Below are 20767 nucleotides of genomic sequence, written 5' to 3' on the forward strand. Positions count from 1 at the left end.
CTGTCGGCCGGGCGGCCGCAGGCGGCCCGGAACCTTTGGTGCGGCGCAGCGGGTTCCGCGGGAGGGGAAGGGCGGCGGACCGCGCTGCGCTGGGGGACCCGGCAGCGGGACGGACCGCGGCGGGGCCGTGGCGGGAGCGGGCCGGGGGGGGGGGCGGCGGGGCTGCCATGTACGCGGGGCTGCAGGAGCTGGGGGTGGCCAACGGCGAGGACCTGAAGGAGACGCTGACCAACTGCACGGAGCCGCTCAAGGCCATCGAGCAGTTCCAGGTGAGGCGGGTCGCCATGGAGACGCCCGGCCTGCACCGGGCCTCGGCGGGAGCCCCCCGGGGACCGGGGCTGTGTGTGTGGGGAGGGGGCGACAAGACCTGGGGGGGGGGTCTGTGCTTTGTTTTGTGTGTTGGTTTCTTTTTTTTTTTTCCTTTTTTTCTTTCTTTTAAAACCAGCACGGCTTTAGCAGTCCTCGCTGTCGCTCCCTGACCGCCCCCTGTCCCGTGTTTGTGTTGGCAGACAGAAAATGGAGTCCTGCTGCCCTCCCTGCAGTCGGCGCTGCCCTTCCTGGACCTGCACGGCACCCCCCGGCTGGAGTTCCACCAGTCGGTGTTCGACGAGCTGAGGGAGAAGCTGCTGGAGCGGGTCTCAGCCATCGCTTTGGAAGGGAAAGTTGAGGAAAGGTTTGTCGGTAGGCTTGTTGGTTGTTCGGAGTGAGCTGGGAATTAAACGTGAAAGCTACAACAAACGAGAAAAGGAGAAAACTCTCTGCAAAGGGGAGTTGACTTTTCTAGGGGTTCAAGTTCCAGCGTTTGAGATTAGCTGCTTTGGTATTTGCTGTTAAATGGTAGGTAGAACATCTTGCTGTTCTGTGTTTTCAGGTACAAGAAGCTGGAAGATCTCCTGGAGAAAAGCTTTTCCTTGGTCAAGATGCCTTCCATACAGCCTGTGGTAATGTGTGTCATGAAGCACTTGCCCAAGGTAAAACTGTTGCTCCCGTTGGCCTGTTCTGTTACATCTCTGTTATACGGCTTCTCTTAGCTGGGCTGGGCTGCAAGCTCTGGCTGCAGACCCTCTGCAAGTGTTAGGAACTGACTGGAAAACTTACTTGATTCTCATGGCTTTTAACAGCTCAGTACTGAAATGTAAATTCAAAAAGCATTTGACTTCTTCAAAACCAGGTGGAACAGTTGCCCTATTTTATTTAGTATGTGCACCATTCTAAAAGAAGTCAAATTCACTGATATGTGAATTTTTCCGTAGCTGACTGAAAATCCATAGCAAGTGGAAAGTAAAACTTGAAGAATGAATTTAGAAGCAGGCAGGATTGAGATTCAGATTTGTGAAACAAAAATCTCTATGAATAGCGTTATTAAAAGTATCATATTGTACTTAAAGTAATGGATTCAGAACTGTTACTTTCAGAACTTTTATAAACCACTGAATTTTAAATAATCATTCCAAGTCTTACTGTCATACGCTTAAAGAAAGTCTTTTGTCCTCTTTGGAAGAAATAAGGAAAAACTTGATGTGTAACCTGCTTGTTTAAGAATTTAAGTGTCTTAGGACTAGCTTACTGCTACTGGAGTAGGGAAGGCAGAAGATGAGACTGTGATATTTTATTTAATTGCATTGTTTTGTAAATTACCAGACTGCCTGGGATGGTGCTTTAGATGTCTTCTGCAGTCAGTTACCTATTACTTGAACAGTCAGCCAGGTGAGGTTCTGTACAGTTAGGTAACTGCTCTGTTGATCATAGGTCCCTGAGAAGAAGCTGAAGTTGGTAATGGCTGATAAGGATTTGTATAAAGCATGTGCAGTGGAGGTGAAGCGCCAGATTTGGCAGGATAACCAGGCTCTGTTTGGTGATGAGGTATCTCCACTGCTGAAGCAATATATCCTGGAGAAAGAAAACATTCTCTTCAGCAATGAGATTTCTGTCTTGAACAATTTCTTCAGTCCATCTCCCAAAGCAAGACGTCAGGGGGAGGTAAGGACAAGGAAACTTCTTACAACACGCTTGCGAATGTTGTTTGTCACCTTTCAGTCAACCTCATCAAACAGTGAGGTGTTGGTTTCAACCACCCAACTTTGCTAGCAAATTTGCAAAGTATTTTGCAACAAAATACTTTGGCTGGACAAAGTATTTGGAAGAAATACATTCCATTACGTCTTACACATCTTGATCAAAGCAGCAGGAATTACTTTAATAGTTACTTGAGGCAGTGTAATTGATTAATGTTCTGAGCTGTTTATGAACTTTAAATGTTTTTCTGTATTGCTCAGTTTGGCTTTAATATCCCGCAGCTGTTCTGAAGACAGAGCTTTTCTTATCAAATCAATTTTCTTTTTCTTTTCCTTTTCCCCTTTTCCTTTCCCTTTTCAAGCAGGACAGAGAGAGACCAACTTTTTTATTTCTTAGTTGGAAAGGAACATTAAAAGTTCCTATCCTAAGCTGGCTTTCAGAAAAGTTGCTCTTTGGATGGAATTACATGAGGGGGCAGAGCTGATCTAACACTGCTGCTGGAGAGGCAGGTGGTGCTCTTCCCCTCTCTTCCTCCCTCCCTCCGGCTCTGGTGATATCAGACCCTTCCACGAGCTGATTCAGCTCAGTAAGTGCTACAGAATCTTCAGCAAATAAAACCAGTAAGTGGGTTTCCAAGACAGTGAGTTAAATCCGCTCAAAGAAGAGATCATCTGGGACCAAACCCTTTGCAAAGTGCCTGCCTGTGTGAGCCATCCTTGATGTGTCAGGGAACAGTGGCATAGATGTTATGAGTGTGTCTCTCTCTTTTTGGCAACAGCAAGTTATTAGATTGGATTGGCTGCAATGCGTCACTTCAGGGGACTTTTTCTCCAAAAGGGAAATACCAGAGTTTCTGTAAGGACCTTGCTGTTGAGAATGCTGGGGAATACCAGTGATAAGGAAGTATAAAGCTTTAATTTCAGAGAGTGTACCAGGTCTGTTCTGTGGGGGATGTGGTTTGGATCTGTTTTGCTTTCAAAAGCCCACTTCTAGTACAGGTACTCTGGTGCGATTGGCTTCAGGTTTATACTGCAGACTTCACCACTTCACCTTCATTCTCATGTCCACAGCCTGAAAATAGATAGAAATACAAGTCTTTCAAAGAAAACTGAGCTGCTTTCCATGTTCCAGTAATTGTAGATAACATTATTTGATACCAGGTAGCTGAGCACCGTAACTTTGCAAATGCCGCTGTTTTTTTTTTTTTTTTTTTTTTCCCTGAGAGAGCCTGTTTTCAAAATGCCTGGCTTCCTGGCTCTCTCATGGCTGTGAAAGATTTGCTGAGCATCTCTTAAAGAAGCACTTTGTCAAATCCTGGTTTGAAATAATTGCTTTTAAGGAGCTCAGGTCAATGCAGATGTTTCAGATTTGATAAATCACTTAGGAGAAATAACTTACATTTTGCGTGTGTGTTGTGGTCATGGTATTTCCTGGTACTGAGTGCACATTTTTCCCCTTTGGGTTTAGGTGGTTCAGAAGCTGACTCAGATGATTGGGAAGAACGTGAAGCTCTACGATATGGTGTTGCAGTTTCTGAGAACCTTGTTCCTTCGGACAAGGAACGTTCATTACTGCACTCTACGGGCAGAGCTCCTGATGTCGCTGCATGACCTGGAAATCAGTGAAATCTGCACCGTTGACCCCTGTCATAAGGTATTAATCATGTGGGACAGATGGGAGTATTACTGGAGAATTTTCTGTTTCGCCCACTCCTGTGCATACCTGCTGCCCTGCAGGACTTCAGACCAGAGAAGATGAGTCCTCTCTGTGAAGAGAGTTCAGGCCTTGAATCCAAAAGTCATCTTATAGTCCTTGGAACTTCAGGTGAAAATTTCATCTTGGTTAACCAGCAGCTTGCTTTCATTTCATAACCCATAAATCATTCAAATCTATGATACTTGTGGAGCGTTAAAAATAGCATCTAATCTGACCTATGTAGATGCTGCAAAAAATAAGCGAAAACATTAGCTAGCCCCAGGTTCTTAATCAAAGCTTGCTTTCCTTCCTGTTGTGCTGGTGTGATACACTCCATCTGTCAGTAAACTGTGTGTATAACATTAAATACTTTGGATCCCAAATTATAAAAACTATTAGAATACTGGGGTGTGGTGGGCCTGGTGTCACTGTCACATCAGGATTTTGTTACTGGTCTTTTGTCCATGTTGGCATCATTCTGATCTACAAGAAGACTTTTTTTCGAAGTAATACTGCCAAGTTTTATGTGTATTCTGCTTATAGGCAGTATGTCCTCGAGTGATGATCAATATTGCTGCATGCTCTTTAACCTCTTCAGATCAAGAGTCTCAAAATCAGTATACAGACAGTGACCGAATAGAAAAGGGCAATTCTTGTTCAAATTACAGATTGTTTTCAGGTGACTGCATTTTGCCACCATATAATGCAGTGACTGGTGTGAGGAAAGTAAACCACGATGAAAACAGCTCAGAAAATTGAGCAAGTTTTTTCTGTCTTGACAGCTGAAATGTTGAGAAAAATGTGTGTTGTTTTCGTAAAGGGGAAAAAAAAACCAACAGTTTTAGGCCAGATAAAATGTCTTATTCAACTGTCTTTTCCATTTGATATGAAAGCAGAGACAGCTCCAGAAGGTAACCCCTTCTTACAAGGTGCGAGTTGTAGTGCCATGGCTAAAATATCCCACGTTATTGCTGCTAATTGATACAGCTTCAGTGTGAGCTTCAATTGCCAGGGAATGCCTGTCTTAGGAGGGGAGAAAGTGACAACAGTTTAACTTACATCGGTACCTCTGACCTCTTCTTGGGATGTTTGTACGTTTGACCTCCTCTGTATTTGTGATCAGCTTGCTACCATACCCAAGTGTATTAACAAAGCTTATTAACTCCAGAGATTTGGAGGTCATTCCAAGCCTGTTTTCTCCGATGTTGTGTTTTCTATTGCCAGTTTAATGACCTCTGTCATTGTTGTTAAGCTTTCTTCTTTTTTTTTTTTTGAACAGTTCACCTGGTGCCTTGATGCCTGCATTCGGGAGAAGTTTGTGGACAACAAGAGAGCTCGGGAATTGCAAGGATTTTTGGATGGAGTGAAGAAGGGACAAGAACAAGTTTTGGGGTAAGCTACTTAGGCTGTTTATTGAGAAACTGAAAATAGGTTCCCAGCAGTCACAACATCTAGCTTGTATTTTCGGTGTTAATTCTTCCGTAAAGATAGGTAGCAGCTAGTAGTTCTTCTGCCTGGTCAAATGCCGTGAGTTCATCAGCATTACTGCAGACGTGTTCTGGTGAAAAAGCTTGTACTGCTTAAGTTACTACTACCCTTGAGTGATTGTTGCAGTCTCCTTTATGGCCTGGTAATGGGCTGGGTGAGGTCTCCTGTTTGATTTCATCACAAAAGGTCTTTAGTAATTATTTTCATTGACATGAAGGAGCATGTTATCTGAAGAAACATTCACAGCTTTTTTACAAAGGCAGGAGAAGCTTCATGGGGGGACACCTGTAGGAAATAAGGGACAGAAATTCAGGTTTTCCTTTATATATTGTTGCAGTAATTGCCTTGTGTCTCTCCTCTTTAACAGCAGTTTCCATGTGTTTTTTGTGTTTATTTCTTTTTTAAAAAAAATGTACAGAAATGCATGTACTGCTTTGACATTAGATGTGATAGTTCACAGGGTTACAAGAACAGGGTCAAACATCTTACTCCAGTGAGACACATTTTCTTAAGAAGCTAGTGTCCTACGGTGGGATGTGGAACTGGGCCGCAGGGGTGATTGTTATGTATGACATGTATTTGATTTTTTCTTCTTCTGTCAGGGACTTATCAATGATCTTGTGTGATCCCTTTGCCATTAACACCTTAGCCTTGAGTACCATAAGGCACCTGCAGGACCTGGTTGGGCAGGACACGTTACCCAGGGTGAGTGTCACAGCACGTGTACCTGGTGTGAATCTCTCTTAATTGAATAGCATTCATCAGCAAAAGACTGGAAATACAGAAGAAGTATGATTAAGTTCTCAAATGTGTGTGCACATTGAAATAAGAGAAATGTAATACCGGCTTCCCATTTATAGCACATGCCTTAGAGCTCTGCAGGAGCACTATTTGGAGATGGGCATTTTGGAGCTCTGAACCGACAACAAATTCTTTGCATGGCTCATTCTTTCCTAACAGCTATGCATATACATACATCCCTGCTTTGTCCTTGCATCATTTTACCTAACAGCAGCAGCCTTTGTTCCCTGTGTGAGGCATTTGCTGTTTTTATCCTGGAGTCGTTAAATTTTGTTGTTGGATGAAATAACTTCTTCATGGCAGTTTGACTGAAAATTGTTTTGGTTTTAGGGCACAATATAAATGAAAAACTCTTGCTCTTCCCATTTCTTACTTCTGCTGAAATGACTTGATTCATCCTGTCACATTGTATTTCAGTATCCTAATTTGGCTGGACACATTTAAAAGCAGTGTCCTGATCGCACTGGCTGCATACTTCTTGGCACATTATAAAATGTTACAAAAAACAGCTCTCAGGTGTGCCTGTTGTTCTTGTGGCGGTTTGATTCCCGTTTGAGGAATCAGCTATTGATTAAATTTGAGAACTGAATGCCTGTAGCAATATTTGAGAAGACTGTTAGTCCAGGAGTGCTTTGACTGTAAACCACTGCTTCCAAAGAAATATCTGTAAGTGCAAATTGTGGAATATCAAACTATCTGTTTTTTTTTCCCCACTCCTTAAAAATCGAGGAAAGTCCAGATCTACTACTGCTCCTTAGGATGCTGTCTTTGGGACAGGGGGCCTGGGACATGATTGACAGTCAAGTCTTCAAGGAACCAAAAATGGTGAGCTTCTTTAGATTCGATTCTTATTTGATTTGCGTTATGAGTCCCTGATTTAATCTTCAAGTCAGCTTCCTGCATTCCCCTCATCAGTGATTTAGCAAAAGGCATGCAAGGGGCCACAGAGCAGCAGCTCAAATGGACACGCTGTAAGCTCCGTTTACCTGCTTCCTCATATACATGGATGTCTGGCCTTTACTGTTTCTAAATTGAACTGCTCTGCTATTAAATTCTGTAGCCTTCCATTCTGTGTATCTGATAGAACACGGGTTGTTCTGCCTTGTGTGGAGAGAAGATGCACATAAACTTTCTATTGCTACTCTAGTTACACATTGATCCCTGTCAGTTAAGGCAATGAAGAAAATGATCTGTAATATCTGAAAAAGTGATGGTAGCGTCCTTAACATGCAGTACTTGCAGATTGGAAAAGGTCTCTTGGAAGAGAAGCTACGTAATTGTCCAGAGAAATAGCTGTGCTCAAATTCTCTCCGCAGGTTAGGTGAAATACAGCTTTCCTCATTACCAGTAGATCATGTGGAAGTGAATTTTTCAAGAAGTTCGAAGGGAACTGGATGTCTGAAAGCTTGCTTTCCTAGGTGTAGGGTGGGGCTATTGATGTTGCCTTAATATGTTACAATGCTGTCGGACTATTAGGTGGCATGAACTGATTGATGAAAACATTGTTCTTTCCCCTCTCTTCAATCCCTCCAAGGAAGTTGAGCTGATCACTAAGTTCTTGCCTATGCTGATGTCTTTTGTGGTGGATGACCACACGTTCAATGTAGATCAGAAACTGCCCTCGGAGGAGAAGGGGCCAATTCCCTACCCCAGCACCATTCCAGAAGCTTTCACCAAGTACGTAATCTGCCTTACAAAACTTTTACGTATTAGTCTTGTTGATAAAGCAAACCATCAAGGAGCCAACCAACACTGACAGGAGAAAATACTGCATGTGGTAAAATGAAGACTTTTTTGGGTAAGATTTAGTCCTGGTTAATCAAGCTTGAACTTTACCTCCTGCAGAACAGGTTTGCACCACAATTCCTCAAATAAAATACATCTACATAAAATACCACTTCTTGCTATGACCATTTTTTCAGCAGGGTGAATACGAAAGTACTTGGTATTACTCCTTTCAAATGCGCTGATTGTAACTTCCCAAGCAGTGAATGATGAGTATTTGAGTGATACAATTTCATCTGGGTGCAGCTGGATAAGTGCCCATGCTTGCCATCTGGAGAGTGCTATTGTAAATCATAAGTTCTGCGTTTTTGTTACACAGACACTCTCTGTAGACAACCTATCACTCTGGGGGCTTCAAAGAGATAATTAAAAATCCTCATTGTGCTCTGTCATATTCAGATGTTGCACTAATTTCCAGCACAATTCTTGTTTGTATGCTAGAACATAGAGTACTATATCCCAGTACTTGTACTTAAAATTGCTCTATGACAGTGCTGGTATTTGACCTTTGGGAAACTTTAAAACAAAACACCCTTGTGCTTTGTATCATTTTTGAATACTAGGACTTCTTTTAAAATCCATTTTGGATGATCACTTATCATTAATACTATTTAAAATGTGCACAATCAAATCCAATTGTTTGATTGTAAGGCAATGCAATGCTGGCTGAACAGTAAATTTTTCTGGACCGTGCCAGTGGACTTAGTGATGATCATCTATCTGCTCAGTCAGTGAGCAGCTGCTTTCAGTGGGTTTGCGGTTAGTCATTCCTGTAACTGCTTGATTCCTGTCCAGCACCGTTCTAAACTCTCTTAAAGAAAAAAAATGTTTTATTGATTAAGAATCTTTGCTTCTTTTGTAACAGATTCTTGCAGGACAACAGAATAGCTTGTGAGATTGGGCTATACTACATCCTTCACATCACTAAACAGAGGAACAAGAATGCTTTCCTCAGGCTTCTGCCAGCACTAGGTGCGTTTTGGTCTTGTCTTCTATTCTGTAGCTGTTTGCCTTGTGTTGGAGACCCAGGAGGCAAGTAATGATCTGAAATGAAACTGGTTTCAGAGACAAAGACGTATGTTCAGCTTTTGGCTCTTCTGGTAACTTAATTGTAAAGCCCTGCAGAATGACATGGTTGTTTTTGTCTGCAATTAGGATACTTTTCTCCTGATCCAAGAATTTAGGAGTAGTGGCTGAAAGTCAGTAGTTCCATACATCAAAGGCTGTATTAACAATGGGATTAGCTGAGAGCTATTTGGAATGAATGAAAGATAAAAAGCAGGTGGCTTAATTCTGCTGCTGCTCACAGTAACTGCATATGACCAGAAATTCTTGGGACTTGGCTTTGTGTGGTGAAAAAACCTGTAACAAAACAGGACTGAACACAGCCCTAAATTCTTCTCTGACTTACCTGACTTCTCCGGGTTAAGTTGCATGAGAGCTCTGAAGCAATCTTAGGAATTGCTGCTCCCAATAATGGGGGGCTCACTTCCCACTCTCTCACTCACTGGTGTTCTTTGGACCCTTTGCTTAACTACCAGCTCGTTTACATGGGCGACTTTTTCCACTGGTAAGTGATTTGCATCTATTCACTTTGAGGTCTGAGAAGTGCAGGGAGGTGGATGTGGCTGTAAGCAGAGGACTACGGAGAAGTATAGCAGAGGGACCCTGTGATTTTGGCAGCAGCAAGCTGCTCTGTTTGACCTCAGTCTTGATGATATCACGAGTTTTCTGCATACGTTTCTCAGACCTCTGCTCCTTATGTGGATGGTCATAGCCACCTTCCTGGACTACCTGTTGTAAAAGCCAATAAGGAAAAGTTTTTGCAAAGTTCTCAACAAGAACATCTGCTTATGTAGTCAAGGTTTGGCACATCCTTGCGAGTCTCAGTCTCTTTTTTCGTGTTGTACAGTTGAGACATTCAGTGACCTGGCCTTCAGTGACATATTTCTGCATCTGCTCACTGGTAACCTCACACTGCTGGGTGATGAATTTGCACTCGAGGAGTTCTGCACCAGTCTCTTTGATGGCTTCTTTCTCACTGCTTGCTCAAGGTAAATCTGATTTTCCTCAGATGTGTTTATGAGATAGCTGAGAGAGCCTGTACTTCTCTGAACTGTTGTGTAATATTTCAGCAAATTATTCATGCATAATTAGGAAATAATAGGAAAGGCTTATGTTTTGTTAAAAAATAAAAAATAATAAAAAAAAATTGTTAGTTGTTAATTGTAAATTATTGCCTAAAATGTAATTCATTGTTCTCAAGTTGGAGTTGCAAAAGATAATATCCTTCGTGTTTTGTGATAGCTGTGACTTTGACGCACTAACTGCAGCTCTTTCCAGTATCAGCGGCACACAGCAAACCTGTTTGTTAGTTCTTTTAAGTCAGTGTGGTTCAGCTGGTGGCCAGATCTGGGAGGCTTCCCCAGATGTGACTAGAACTGCTGTTCAGGCACAGCAGTATTCGGTGCTGCTGCTGCCACCGCCATTTCCTCCACATGCACTGAGGGCCAAACGTCCCCCTGTATGTGCACGTGGCCTATTTGGTGCAGCTGAGAGACAAAAATATCTGCCCCGTGCTGTAGTCTGTGCTTAAAATCCACCTCTCCTTCCCCATGGTTGCTACAGTTGGTCCACCCTTGTTGAATTAATTACATGAATTGCTTGGAAGTCTAAGGCAGGGTTAGCACTTTGGCATGCAGGCAATTCTCAGTTATTTGGGGAGATTACAACAAAGCTGGCAGTCTGTGGCTGTGTTAGGTATTCTTCTGGTAGTGTTGCTATAGGCTTCTCATTCTTTGAAACTGTGATTGTTTATATCAGCTACTCTGCTTTAAAATTGCTTTTTGCAGAAAGGACAATGTACATAGACATGTGCTGAGACTGCTGCTTCATCTGCATCACAAAGTGGCGCCTGCCAAATTAGAGTCTCTCCAGAAGGCTTTGGAACCCACCAAACAGGTAAGAAGGGAAACATGAGAAAGGGAAAATTAATTGCAAATGAAAGCAGCTGCCTTTCCAGACGTTGCTTAATGGAACACGTGCTCTGCTCAGATAGCAGCTTTCCAAGTTGTCTTAATTACCTTGTAACTTCCTCTTTCTGTGTTGGTTTGTGTTAAAACATTGAGGGTAATTGCATATTTAGTGCTGTAGCTAGTAGTAGCAAGAATGAAGTCTGACTCTCCTGTTTTTCCCCTTCTCTAAATCTCTTTCTGCAGAGTGGGGAAGCTGTGAAGGAGCTTTATAACCAACTCACTGAGAAACTGGAGCTTCGCAAGCCTAGTCCAGCCGAAGTGACTGAGACTCCCTCCATGGAACTGCCCTTGCCCACTGTGCCCACACCAGCCTCACGCTGAGCTATGTTTGTAGTGCAAGAGTGAGACATGAGAAAAACTAACCTAGTGCTCAGCAGCGTGAAGGCACTGTACTGCCTTGTCAAGTGTCTCTGCCTACAGGGTGGAAACAAACAAAAAAAAGCCACTGAAGCTCTTTCAGGAAACACTGCAGTTTACCCAACTCACTGGCTCTTGCTGGTTAGAAAACTCTGTATGCAGTGCATTGCAGAGGTTTACTTTTCATAAAGATAGCTGAGTGTCTTCTTGTAGATCACTTAAAACCGACTGTACAATTTTTTTTTTTCAAAAACAAAAGGCGTATTTTTAAGCTTTGCATCTTGTATTCTTAAACTCTATTTCAAGAACTGATAAATGAGTGTCTAACTTAGGGTTGAGCAGGTAGTGTGAGCTCCTGAAGGCTAAGCATGACTTTTTCCCTGGCTGTTAGTGTGCTCCTCTGGGTCTTTAGATCAGATGCTCAGCAGATGGAAATGTCAGAGGAAATAAGCTCCACTGATACGATTTCCTGTTTGAGGTTCTAGCTCTTCGCTACGTGGTAAGACATGCTGCGTTACTCAGAGATGTCTACCACTGTCAGTAGACCAAGAAGCAACGAGCAGCCATCTTATGAAGAAGGCCAGAAATTGAGTCTGGCTCTTGCTTGCCTTTTCTCCCCACTTTTCTTCAGAGGAGTAGCTTTGAGTGAATCTTGGAGCCAGTGAGGTAAAACCAGAACTACTATGTTCCCGAATGGCAGTGGGGTTTGAGTGTAGGTTTTGAGTGACATTCTAACTGAAAAAATAGCCTGTGTCTTCATGACTTATCTGTGTTGCTGTCTGTACTGATACTGTTAATTCCTGTTCTGCTTTTACTGCTGCCTCAGTGTAAATGTCAGGCAGAGTGTGCAGGAAGGTGAGCATGGGAAAAGAATAAGCTGTGTGAGTTTACAAGTGACTTTGCATTGATTTCAGCAGGTACAATATATCTGAAAAGAATCTCACCAGTCCTCTAAGCAGGAAGCTGTCTGTATGAATTGTTCCGAATTGCAGAATAACTCAGGTATTGAAGGCACCTCTGAGGGTCTTTGGTTCACCCTCAGACTAGTGCCTACCTAGATGACGTTGCTCAGGAGCAGGACTTTGTATTTACCTCTTAATTTCTTAAGGTTTCTGTCAGGCCATTTCTCCAGCCTGTTGAGTTCCCTCTGAACAGGAGCTCTGCCCAGTGCGTCAGCCATTCTCACAACTTGATACCATTTGCAAACTTGCTGAGGGTGTGTTCTGTCTTTAGGTTACAAATAGAGGCATTAAATAATATTAGCCCTATTACTGACCCCTGAGGAATGTTACGTGTAACTGGCTGCCAGTTGGACTTTGTGCTGTTGGTCACAACCCTCTGGACCTGGTGTCTTGCCAGTTTTCCACGTGGCAATCTGCACCACAGCAAAGGGATTTGACTGTATGTGTTCTTCAGATGGTTGTGTCCAAAGCCCTTTAAGGTCAAGGTAAACTCTGCTGCTCTCCCCTCGTCTACCAAGCCAGGTATCCCTTCTTAGAAGGTTGTCAGGTTTGTCAGGCACAATTAACCCTCGGAGCCCACCCATGCTGGCTGTGCCCAGTTACTTTCTTGCCCTTTTAGTTTCCCATCACCCTTTTTTTTTCTTGGAACTTGAGCACTCCCAATGCCAAGTCATATTCATGAGACTTCTCCATTTCCTGAAGCTGTGTACAAAAAAACCAAAAAGGTGCTCATTAAGCAGAGATGGAAATCCCTCCCCAAAGCTGCCGACTCCCTCTTTGTGTCACTTTCTTTCTCCTGAGATTGGGTTCTGCATGAGGAAAGTGAGCACCATCTCTCTTTATTGCCTCCGTGCCTCCTTGTTTTTCCATTTATGCAGGGACTTGCCTGTATCTCATGGGAAAACTGGGAAGGCAGGTTGGGTTTGTGTACAGACAAGGGTGCTGCCCTCTAGTCCAAGCCGCCTTTGTGCACCTCGTCTCCACTCTGACTCCTGGGGTCAGTATTGCTTTTGGCAGACTCTCGGCAGTTCTTGGCATCGAACTTGCTGGAAACAGGAACTCGTTATTACAATCAATCCTTTCTTGCAAAGCTTTGTTTTTAAACCGTTTAAACTGTCATGTAACTTACACAAAGCAACATCCCACACTGCTGGTGAACCTTTCGCAATGAACCTTCTCAAGTCCATGTTCTGTTCAGGCTCTGAGTTTCTTTTAGGTTTGTGTTAGGGATTCTTTCTGTCACTAAAGGCTTCCCATGTACAGCAGGCTGACTTGCTCTGCTCCTGAAGCATGAACTTCTTTTAATCCAGTCTGACTGTGCTACTTACTGCTAGGCAGAAAGGCCTCTTGTGTTTTAGCCCATATCCACAGTGCTGATTTTTTTTCCCCGTTTTTTCAGATGGTGCAAAGATATTGAAGCCCAGAGCCCAAACTCTGCAGGTTGTTGCTTCAGCTGAGGAGGGGAAATCTGTGGGCAGGGGAGAATTGGAATGGCTGCCAGTCCGTGCTCTCTTGGCCAGCTTTCTTGCAAAAAGATGTGATAAGTTAGAGGAAACAATTTTCAGAAAATATTTTCAGAAGTGAGCATCGAAGTCTGTTACCGTTCTTTGAGGTGAGGATGGTTTTGCTCCAGAAATTACACAGACTGATGCTTTTGTGTCAGATTGCCCAGCGGCACACTGCCAGGTGCAGTACCACTGGGCTGTTTATGGGAATTGTATTTTCTTTTTCCCTCTTCAAGTAGCCCTTTGCAATTGATGCGGAGATGCAGCGAGGTTGCAAGCAGCGTGCAGTGCTGCGGATGCTCGCTGGAGGGCAGCGCGCCACCGACTGCCCTTCCCTGCCGCCCGAAATCCCTCCCAGCTTGGCATGGAGCAGGGAGCTGGAGCTGCTCCCTGTTTGCACTCATGTTACAGTTTGTCTTTACGACGGGGATGCGATACCTGCGGTACGGAAAAATAGTGCATTCTCTCCAAACCTGCTGCGCCTGACTGGGGAATGAATTTTTGCAATGAATTCTAATTAGCTTGAGCAATCTGGTCCTCTCTGTGTGCTTTTCCAGGGAGATCATAGTAACTAATAGCCCAGAGAGGTTCTTCAGGCTTTTTGGATGGTTAACATTTAACTGAAAATTTATGTTGAGCTGTGAAACAAGTCATTTGGATTGAGCTACATTAGCAGGTTGATAGAGCACTGTAACTGCAATATTGCAGTTGATAAAAGCAGCTCTGAAATTCAGTTACTGAGGCCTCCACTGGCAGAAGAACTGGGTCTACTTTATACAAAATTAGTGGAAAAGATGGTTACTATATAACTTCCTGTGACATACTGACTTGATGCAGGAAAGCTCTTTGTGGACCCAAGCTTAAGGAGACAGAACAAATCTACTTGAACAGAAGGACTGTGAAGACCCCCCCTGGGTACCCATCAGCTGCTGAGAGTCTCCTCTGTTTTGTCAGAACTGAGGTTTTTAGGTGATTCCTGGCCACCTCTCTATATAAAAGTAAAAAGGAAACCTGCCATAGGTTTAACTTTGAAGAACTGAGTTAGAAGATGTTGGCCTGCTTGTGTAGTGCACATGGGGCCTGTTCTTGCAGAGGGGAAGCTCGGGCTGTCCTGAACTTCCCCCTTGAGGTCCCTGGATGTCTGGCTCAGGACACAGGTCGGCCAGCAGGTGAGGATGGCGTGGATGAGGAGGCTCCTGCTGCCAGCTCCCTCGCTGCTCCTTACGTGAGGCAGTTCTGCCTTGCTAGTGGAGCAGCCGGTTCCTCGCACCTGGACAGCTGTCAGCACTTGCCAGGGACCAGCCTTCATCTTTCAACGCTGGCCAGCCCTTGGTGTATGGCCCTTCACAGGGAAAACGATGCTCTACCATCGTCATCTCCCCTGCCTTAAACTGAGCTACGTGACTTGGTCTCATCATGTCTCTTACCTGTAATGCTCTAGCAAACAGCAATCTCCTCTTGTTCTAATTTCATGCCTCAGCCCACTGTGCTGCCTCAGGTAAAGCTCAATTTTGGGACAAAGCAAGGAGCTGGGCATCAGGCTTACAAGTGACTGGTCCTCTGCTCTGTCCCATCAGGACTCTACAGTGGCAGGGATGTTCCTGCAGGGGAGGCTCTGTGCCTCCCCAAACACTGCCCCAGCACGATCCTCACCAGTATCACTTTGGGGAACAGGTATGAAAATTCACCAAAGTGAGCCTGGTAAGAAGTTACCGACGTACAAACATCGCAGCATTCCCTTTCTCAAGCATTTAAAGCTTCAAAACCCAAGTAATCAGGTTTTCTGGTCTTAATAATTTCAGCAGCCACAGAACCACAGGGAAGCATCTGTTGTGTTTTCACATGATGTGTTCTTCGCTACCTCCTCTGCTGTACTGCTGCATCACCAGACAATGAACAGAGGTCCCTGGGTCAACAGACAATGAATAGGGGTCCCGAGCAGTTCCCTGGGAAGGAGCAGAGGTTGTCAGCCCCAGACAGCACAGAGCCCTCCGGATCTCTCTCTGTACTGCTGAAGTGCTTGGAAAGCCACCAAATTGTTCTTGCTATGATTTCCAAGATTGGCTGCTGGGGTGTGTGTTGTTGAAGCAGATATATGCATCTTTACGTGCATCTTCTCAGCCTGATGAGGTTTGTGCCATGGAGAAGTGCAAAACTGCACCGGAGGTACCAGGGCTTGATGCGCCCCTTTGGTGGGAGTGGAAGGTCACAGCAGGGAAGGGTAGGAGGTCAAATCTGGGTACGAGGTCAGATCCTGGGTGCTCTGTGCTGGTAGGCGGTCCTGCTCATCTTGGCTTTGTCTGCAGTTCAGCGAGTTTGTTGCTGAATTTCCCCTTCTCAGCAAGTCTTTGGGTGGTGTCAATTCCTGTGGTGGTTTTCTTATTTGGCACAAGGAGCATGGTCCTTTGCTGGCCTTCTCCTACTGACTTTGCCCTGAGCAGCCTGCAGCACCTGATGTTAGGCTGGACCCGTACCCCTGCTTCTGCATGTGCCTTCACCTTGCCTTCACCTCCTTCTGGTGCCCTGCTTCCCTGGAGCTCCCTGGGGCTGGGGTAATATCTCTGATTTACTGCTCCCTGTTGGGGAAGGGCTTGTCCTTCGCTTGGCAGATGCCTCACCAACACTAGTTTGCAGACCTGGCAGTTAGGAGGAAAACGTGGTTCTTGCTGATGCTGTTTCAGTGCCTTGGCAGCATCTACCAAAGTCCTGCTGGGCTCAGGAAGAACCTGAGCACGTTATTCTAGTATGTCCTCACTGTTAAAGCTCCTGATTTTCCACTGAGATCCATCCATTTCAGGGACTTAAACCTTGACCTTTTGATGAGGGACCATGTGTGTCCACCCAGTGCCTTTAGCTCTAAAATTTAGACAGGAGCCACTCTCACACCTCCTTTGCGCAGAAGCAGTGGAAGGACAGCAAGGAAAGGGGTGAGCTTGACAGACGGGATGGTTACTGTTGTGACAGAGTACTCAGGAGCCTTTTTCTCTAGAAGAACCTCCAGTTATGCTACGGCCACAGTGTCTCAATAGAGTCATTAGGGGTGCAACAAGAAACCCCGTTGCACCAATTTCCTCCCATAGAAGGAAGCTTATTGTTCAAAAAGGGCTGGATCCTGACAGCTGTAATTCCTGCACTTCTCCGGATTAAACCTAAATTGGTGGAAAAGAACAGTTATGAAATCAACCTCCTAGAGAGCGCTGATTGCCGGCTTTGGATTTCCAACCCGTTGACAGTATTTCCCACATAATCCCACAAAATTCACAGCTGGGACCGTTGTAAGGGTGGGCTCCACCAATCTGTAACTTCAAGGATAAAAAGAGGTGGGGACCCAGCAATTTGAAGGCATTGTTGTGCATCTTCACATGTCTGAATGCTCCCGAGCATCTGCTTGTTGGCAGAACACCCTGTTCCCCCTTACTGCTGTGGGCAGGGAGCTGTTTGAAAAGTGGTCAGGAACAATGGGTTGCGATGCAGATGGCCGGAAGGAAGCTGGGCATTTAAAAGGAGTGTCACAAAGTCTGGAGCAGATGTCACACAACAGAAAACTGAATTATCCCTCCCCAAGATACTCTTCTGGGGGAGCTGCTACATAGTTTGGGCATCGCAGTCACCTACAGCTTAATTCTGGTAAGTGGGAGACCTCCACTGTAAGCGAGGATCCTCTTATCCAGTTTCCCTGGCGATGGAGGTCTTGCTTATATTTTGGAAAAGCATCTAGTCCAGAAAATGAAGAGATGAAAAATCTTGTTAATTCCTTTTTCAGAATAATTCAGCCATTTCAGGATGGAGAACGACAAAGATGTTACCTGTAGGTATATAAATAGGTACTTCTGGATGCTCTAAATGCTATTTTAGATCCCCTTACGCTGGGGTTGTCTTGGTCCAAGGGAAGTGGTGGCGAGAGGTAACCAGCAGCAGTACTGGCTGCGTGGGGCAGGAGCCGTGCTGCAGCCTGCGCCTTCTGGAGCTCTTCTGTCAGCAGGGAGGAGACTGAACGATGCAGGGTGACTTGGGCAGTTTCTGGCCTTTCTTGCAGTTTTGACAGATGGTACACGTGCTGATTTATGTTTTCTTTTATACAGTGGTAAAAAGCTATGGAATAGAAATGCCATTATTAATAAGCTGTCTCTCTGGAGAGACATCTCAGTGGAGCAGCTTTTCAGGAGGAGTATTTCCACGAAGTTGTCTTCACAGCTCTGTTAGATCCTACTGTGCCCAGAAGAGGTGTCTGCTCTCCAGCTTTGCTTTCTACCTTTATATCTCATCAGGCCACGCTATTAATAAGGGCTGATCCCTGCAGGGCTCGTGGACTCGTCCAAGCTCCGTTGCCCTGGCTTGGAGCCCACAAACGAGTTCTGGGCATCCTTGCCAGCACCCTCCCTCCTCCAGAGCCAGGCTCGGCGGCACAAACAAGGGGCAAGTCAGCTTCCTGGAGCTCCAGGTGGGTGTAAGGCAGGGATCAAGGGCAGCTCCTCCCAAGTACAGGTCACGGTGTTGAGGATACCTTGGGCAGGGTTTCAGCTCTGTGGGTGCTCCACTCTTACCACCCTGCATTCACTGCTTCTCCAGTTCCTCTCCTCTCTGCCTCTTGCCCCGGGGCACCTGGCACTCGCTACCTTGTCTTCTGTCCGTTGCCTTCAGCACCATTCTCTCCCTTATGTGATCCCAGCAAACAATGTGGTGTAAATGGCAAGGATCTTTCCCATCTAGGCGAGGGCAGAAGCTTTCCCCCTTTCCTTCGGAGACGTTCCCAAGGGACACATCATGCCTGTCTGCCAGGGCAGCGGGGGGGGGGGGGGTTCTGCTGTGTGTTGCTTGGCTGGGTGGGGAGCTCATGTCCCAGCCCCAGCTCAGGGTGCTGACAAGGGTGTAAGCAGCTGGTATTTGCCTTTTCTAATTCTTTACTGCAAGCTCTATTAAAAACTGCCTTTACTTCTGTGCTGGGTTTGTAAGTCAGCACCTAGAAAGATTCTTGTTGGGTTGGGAAGTTCCTTACTTCCTAGGGGAATCAGCTTTTAAACCTGGCTAATGCCAGCTTCCAGCATGCAAGAAGGACCACGAGTGAAGAGAGGAGTGCCCATTGGCTTTTAGAGACCTTCTTAAAGATACTGAGGTCAGTCCAACTTGAAGAATAACTGCACAGAAAGCAACGAAACAATCTGCGAATCTGTGTGGGCAGGCTTTGGCCTGCTGGACCTGCAGGGGGGGTTTGGTGAGAAGGACACGAAGCAGCTGGATGCAGCAAAACCAGCTTCCTTTTCTTGCAAAACAATTGCACAATGGGCAAAGGTGTCTTACCTGGGCCTATAAACAGCTACTCAGAGAGGAGCTATGTTGCTGCTTCTCCTGATCAGTGCTCAAAGAGGAAAAGCAGCAGCATTAGACCACAGCACCTGCACCTGCCTGCGTTAAAAGCAGCTGCCCAGAAGTGAGCAGCGGTGTCTTTCTTGTTCTCCACGTGCTGTGGATGTCAGCTCTGTGGTAAGGGAGTAAGTAAGAAAATGCCTGTAACCATATATGCAGCCTGAGTCAAACGAATCGCTTTCTGGTTCCCGTGGTGTTGTCAGAGAAAAAAGTCCAGAACCCAGGAGGCAATTATTTCGGAGTTTTGTGTTTTGTTTTATTTTTCTTTCCTGTAGCATCAAGTTGCTGTGCCAAAGCTCTGTTGGCTGATCAGGGTTAACAGAATTAGAAAGTGATGAAATGTTGATTAAAATCCTGGTGATGAGTCATTAGCATACAAAGCAATCTGGTGACTAAGAACACAAGTTTTGTATTCCCATTTTTCAAGCACATGTATAGGTAGGAGCAATTAAAAATCCTCAGAAGAAATCTGTCTCAGAGCAGATTCTTTGCCTTTGATTAGTGCTGTGGAAGGTGCTGACGAATCGTGCAGTGCTTGTTTTTCCATTGTAACTGAAAATCCTGTTGCCTACCCACTTGTGAAGGCTGGGTTCTGCTCTCTCCTGGCTCTGTGGCCAGTTGTATTTCCACGTCAACCTCTGCTTCCAAATCTGTTGGATGTCCTCTGAGCTCAGGAAGGAAACTCTGCATGTGCTTGAGAAAGGGGGGAGCCAGAGGCAGGTGAAGTTTATTCCCCCCAATTGCTCTTGAAGGCTCATTCAAGATGTCAGGGTCACTGGGCCTGCGTCATTGGTGACTCACAAAACAATGCCAGTGGAGCAACAGCAAAGCATCTGCTTCAGTAGGTCACGGCCAGATCTGTTACCAGCCCATGGCCCCCTCCAAACAGGCACCATGTTCTGTCTAATCTCTAGTGAGCAATCATATAATTACAAAGGACTTCCTACAAACAGGTTCCTTGAGGAGAGGCCAAAGGGCAGAGAAGGGAATCTGTTTTCCATCTCACCTCTCCCAGCACCACCGCATTCATGGACTTTGTACAGAGGTGCAGGAAGCAACACTGTCGCTAATAGGGTGCTGTCTGGGATATTTGAAGACCTGAGATCCACTTTTATGCGCTCTATACCGAAAAGCTGGTACTTGCACCCGTCAGCTCTGACTGCTAGCTGCGGGGATCACTGTGTCTTCTGCACCCCACAGGGGCTCTGGACCAGAACCCCACAACTCGTTGTAGGAGCTGTTTGTCCTGACCTTTCCATTTGGCCTGTCTGAGGGAAGTTCAGTGTTTCCAGTCCTTGACTATTGTGTTAACTGGATTTACTGCCCCAGAACAATACTTGCTGCCTTTCTGTGATGCAGTTTAGAGACTGCGTGAATTCTGTGAACTTTAGGAAGGGTGGGTTTTCCAGGTCGTTAGTCAGTTGTGCCACCTCCCACGTGGAGAAATGGGGTGATGAGTGCTTCCAAGAAGCTGAAGGAAGGTGATCTGCAGGTGTTGCAGTGTGCCCTTGGGGCTGTAATGAATGTAAATACTGACATCTACCAATTCTCTTTTAAAAATCTCATTAATGCTAAAGAGGCCCAAACTGTCATCCAACAAAGAGGGAAATAGGCCCTGAGCAGGCCCAGAGTGACACAGCCCTGTTCCTCAGTCCCTTGGCTCATAAGAATGGGAACAGTGGGGCCAGTGGAGATGCTTTGTGCTGCTTGCAGGTGGCTCAGGTATCCTGGATTTTTCTTCCAGCCCAACTAGCTGGGT

The 20767-nt window shown here is 45.3% G+C and overlaps 2 protein-coding genes across 2 annotated transcripts in view; both read left to right on the forward strand.

Annotated features, from left to right (window-relative positions):
- Positions 1-81: 81 nt before the first annotated feature.
- On the forward strand, positions 82-11448 carry NELFB (negative elongation factor complex member B). The gene is made up of 13 exons (XM_083807710.1): positions 82-269; positions 510-673; positions 872-971; positions 1750-1980; positions 3484-3669; positions 4991-5103; positions 5802-5904; positions 6730-6825; positions 7535-7677; positions 8651-8757; positions 9698-9839; positions 10638-10746; positions 11004-11448. The coding sequence occupies exons 1-13, from the start codon at positions 168-170 to the stop codon at positions 11139-11141; spliced, it is 1734 nt and encodes a 577-aa protein (XP_083663836.1). The 5' UTR covers positions 82-167; the 3' UTR covers positions 11142-11448.
- A 138-nt stretch (positions 11449-11586) lies between these two features.
- Positions 11587-20767, forward strand: part of LOC310885001 (P2Y purinoceptor 2-like) — a 33685-nt gene continuing 24504 nt past the window's right edge. The window contains exon 1 of the mRNA XM_083807716.1: positions 11587-18085. The gene's annotated coding sequence lies outside the window, so the exon portion shown is untranslated. The remainder of the gene's footprint in view (positions 18086-20767) is intronic.

Source organism: Anser anser (assembly GCF_964211835.1).
Source record: "Anser anser genome assembly, chromosome: 21".
Lineage (NCBI taxonomy): Eukaryota > Metazoa > Chordata > Aves > Anseriformes > Anatidae > Anser > Anser anser.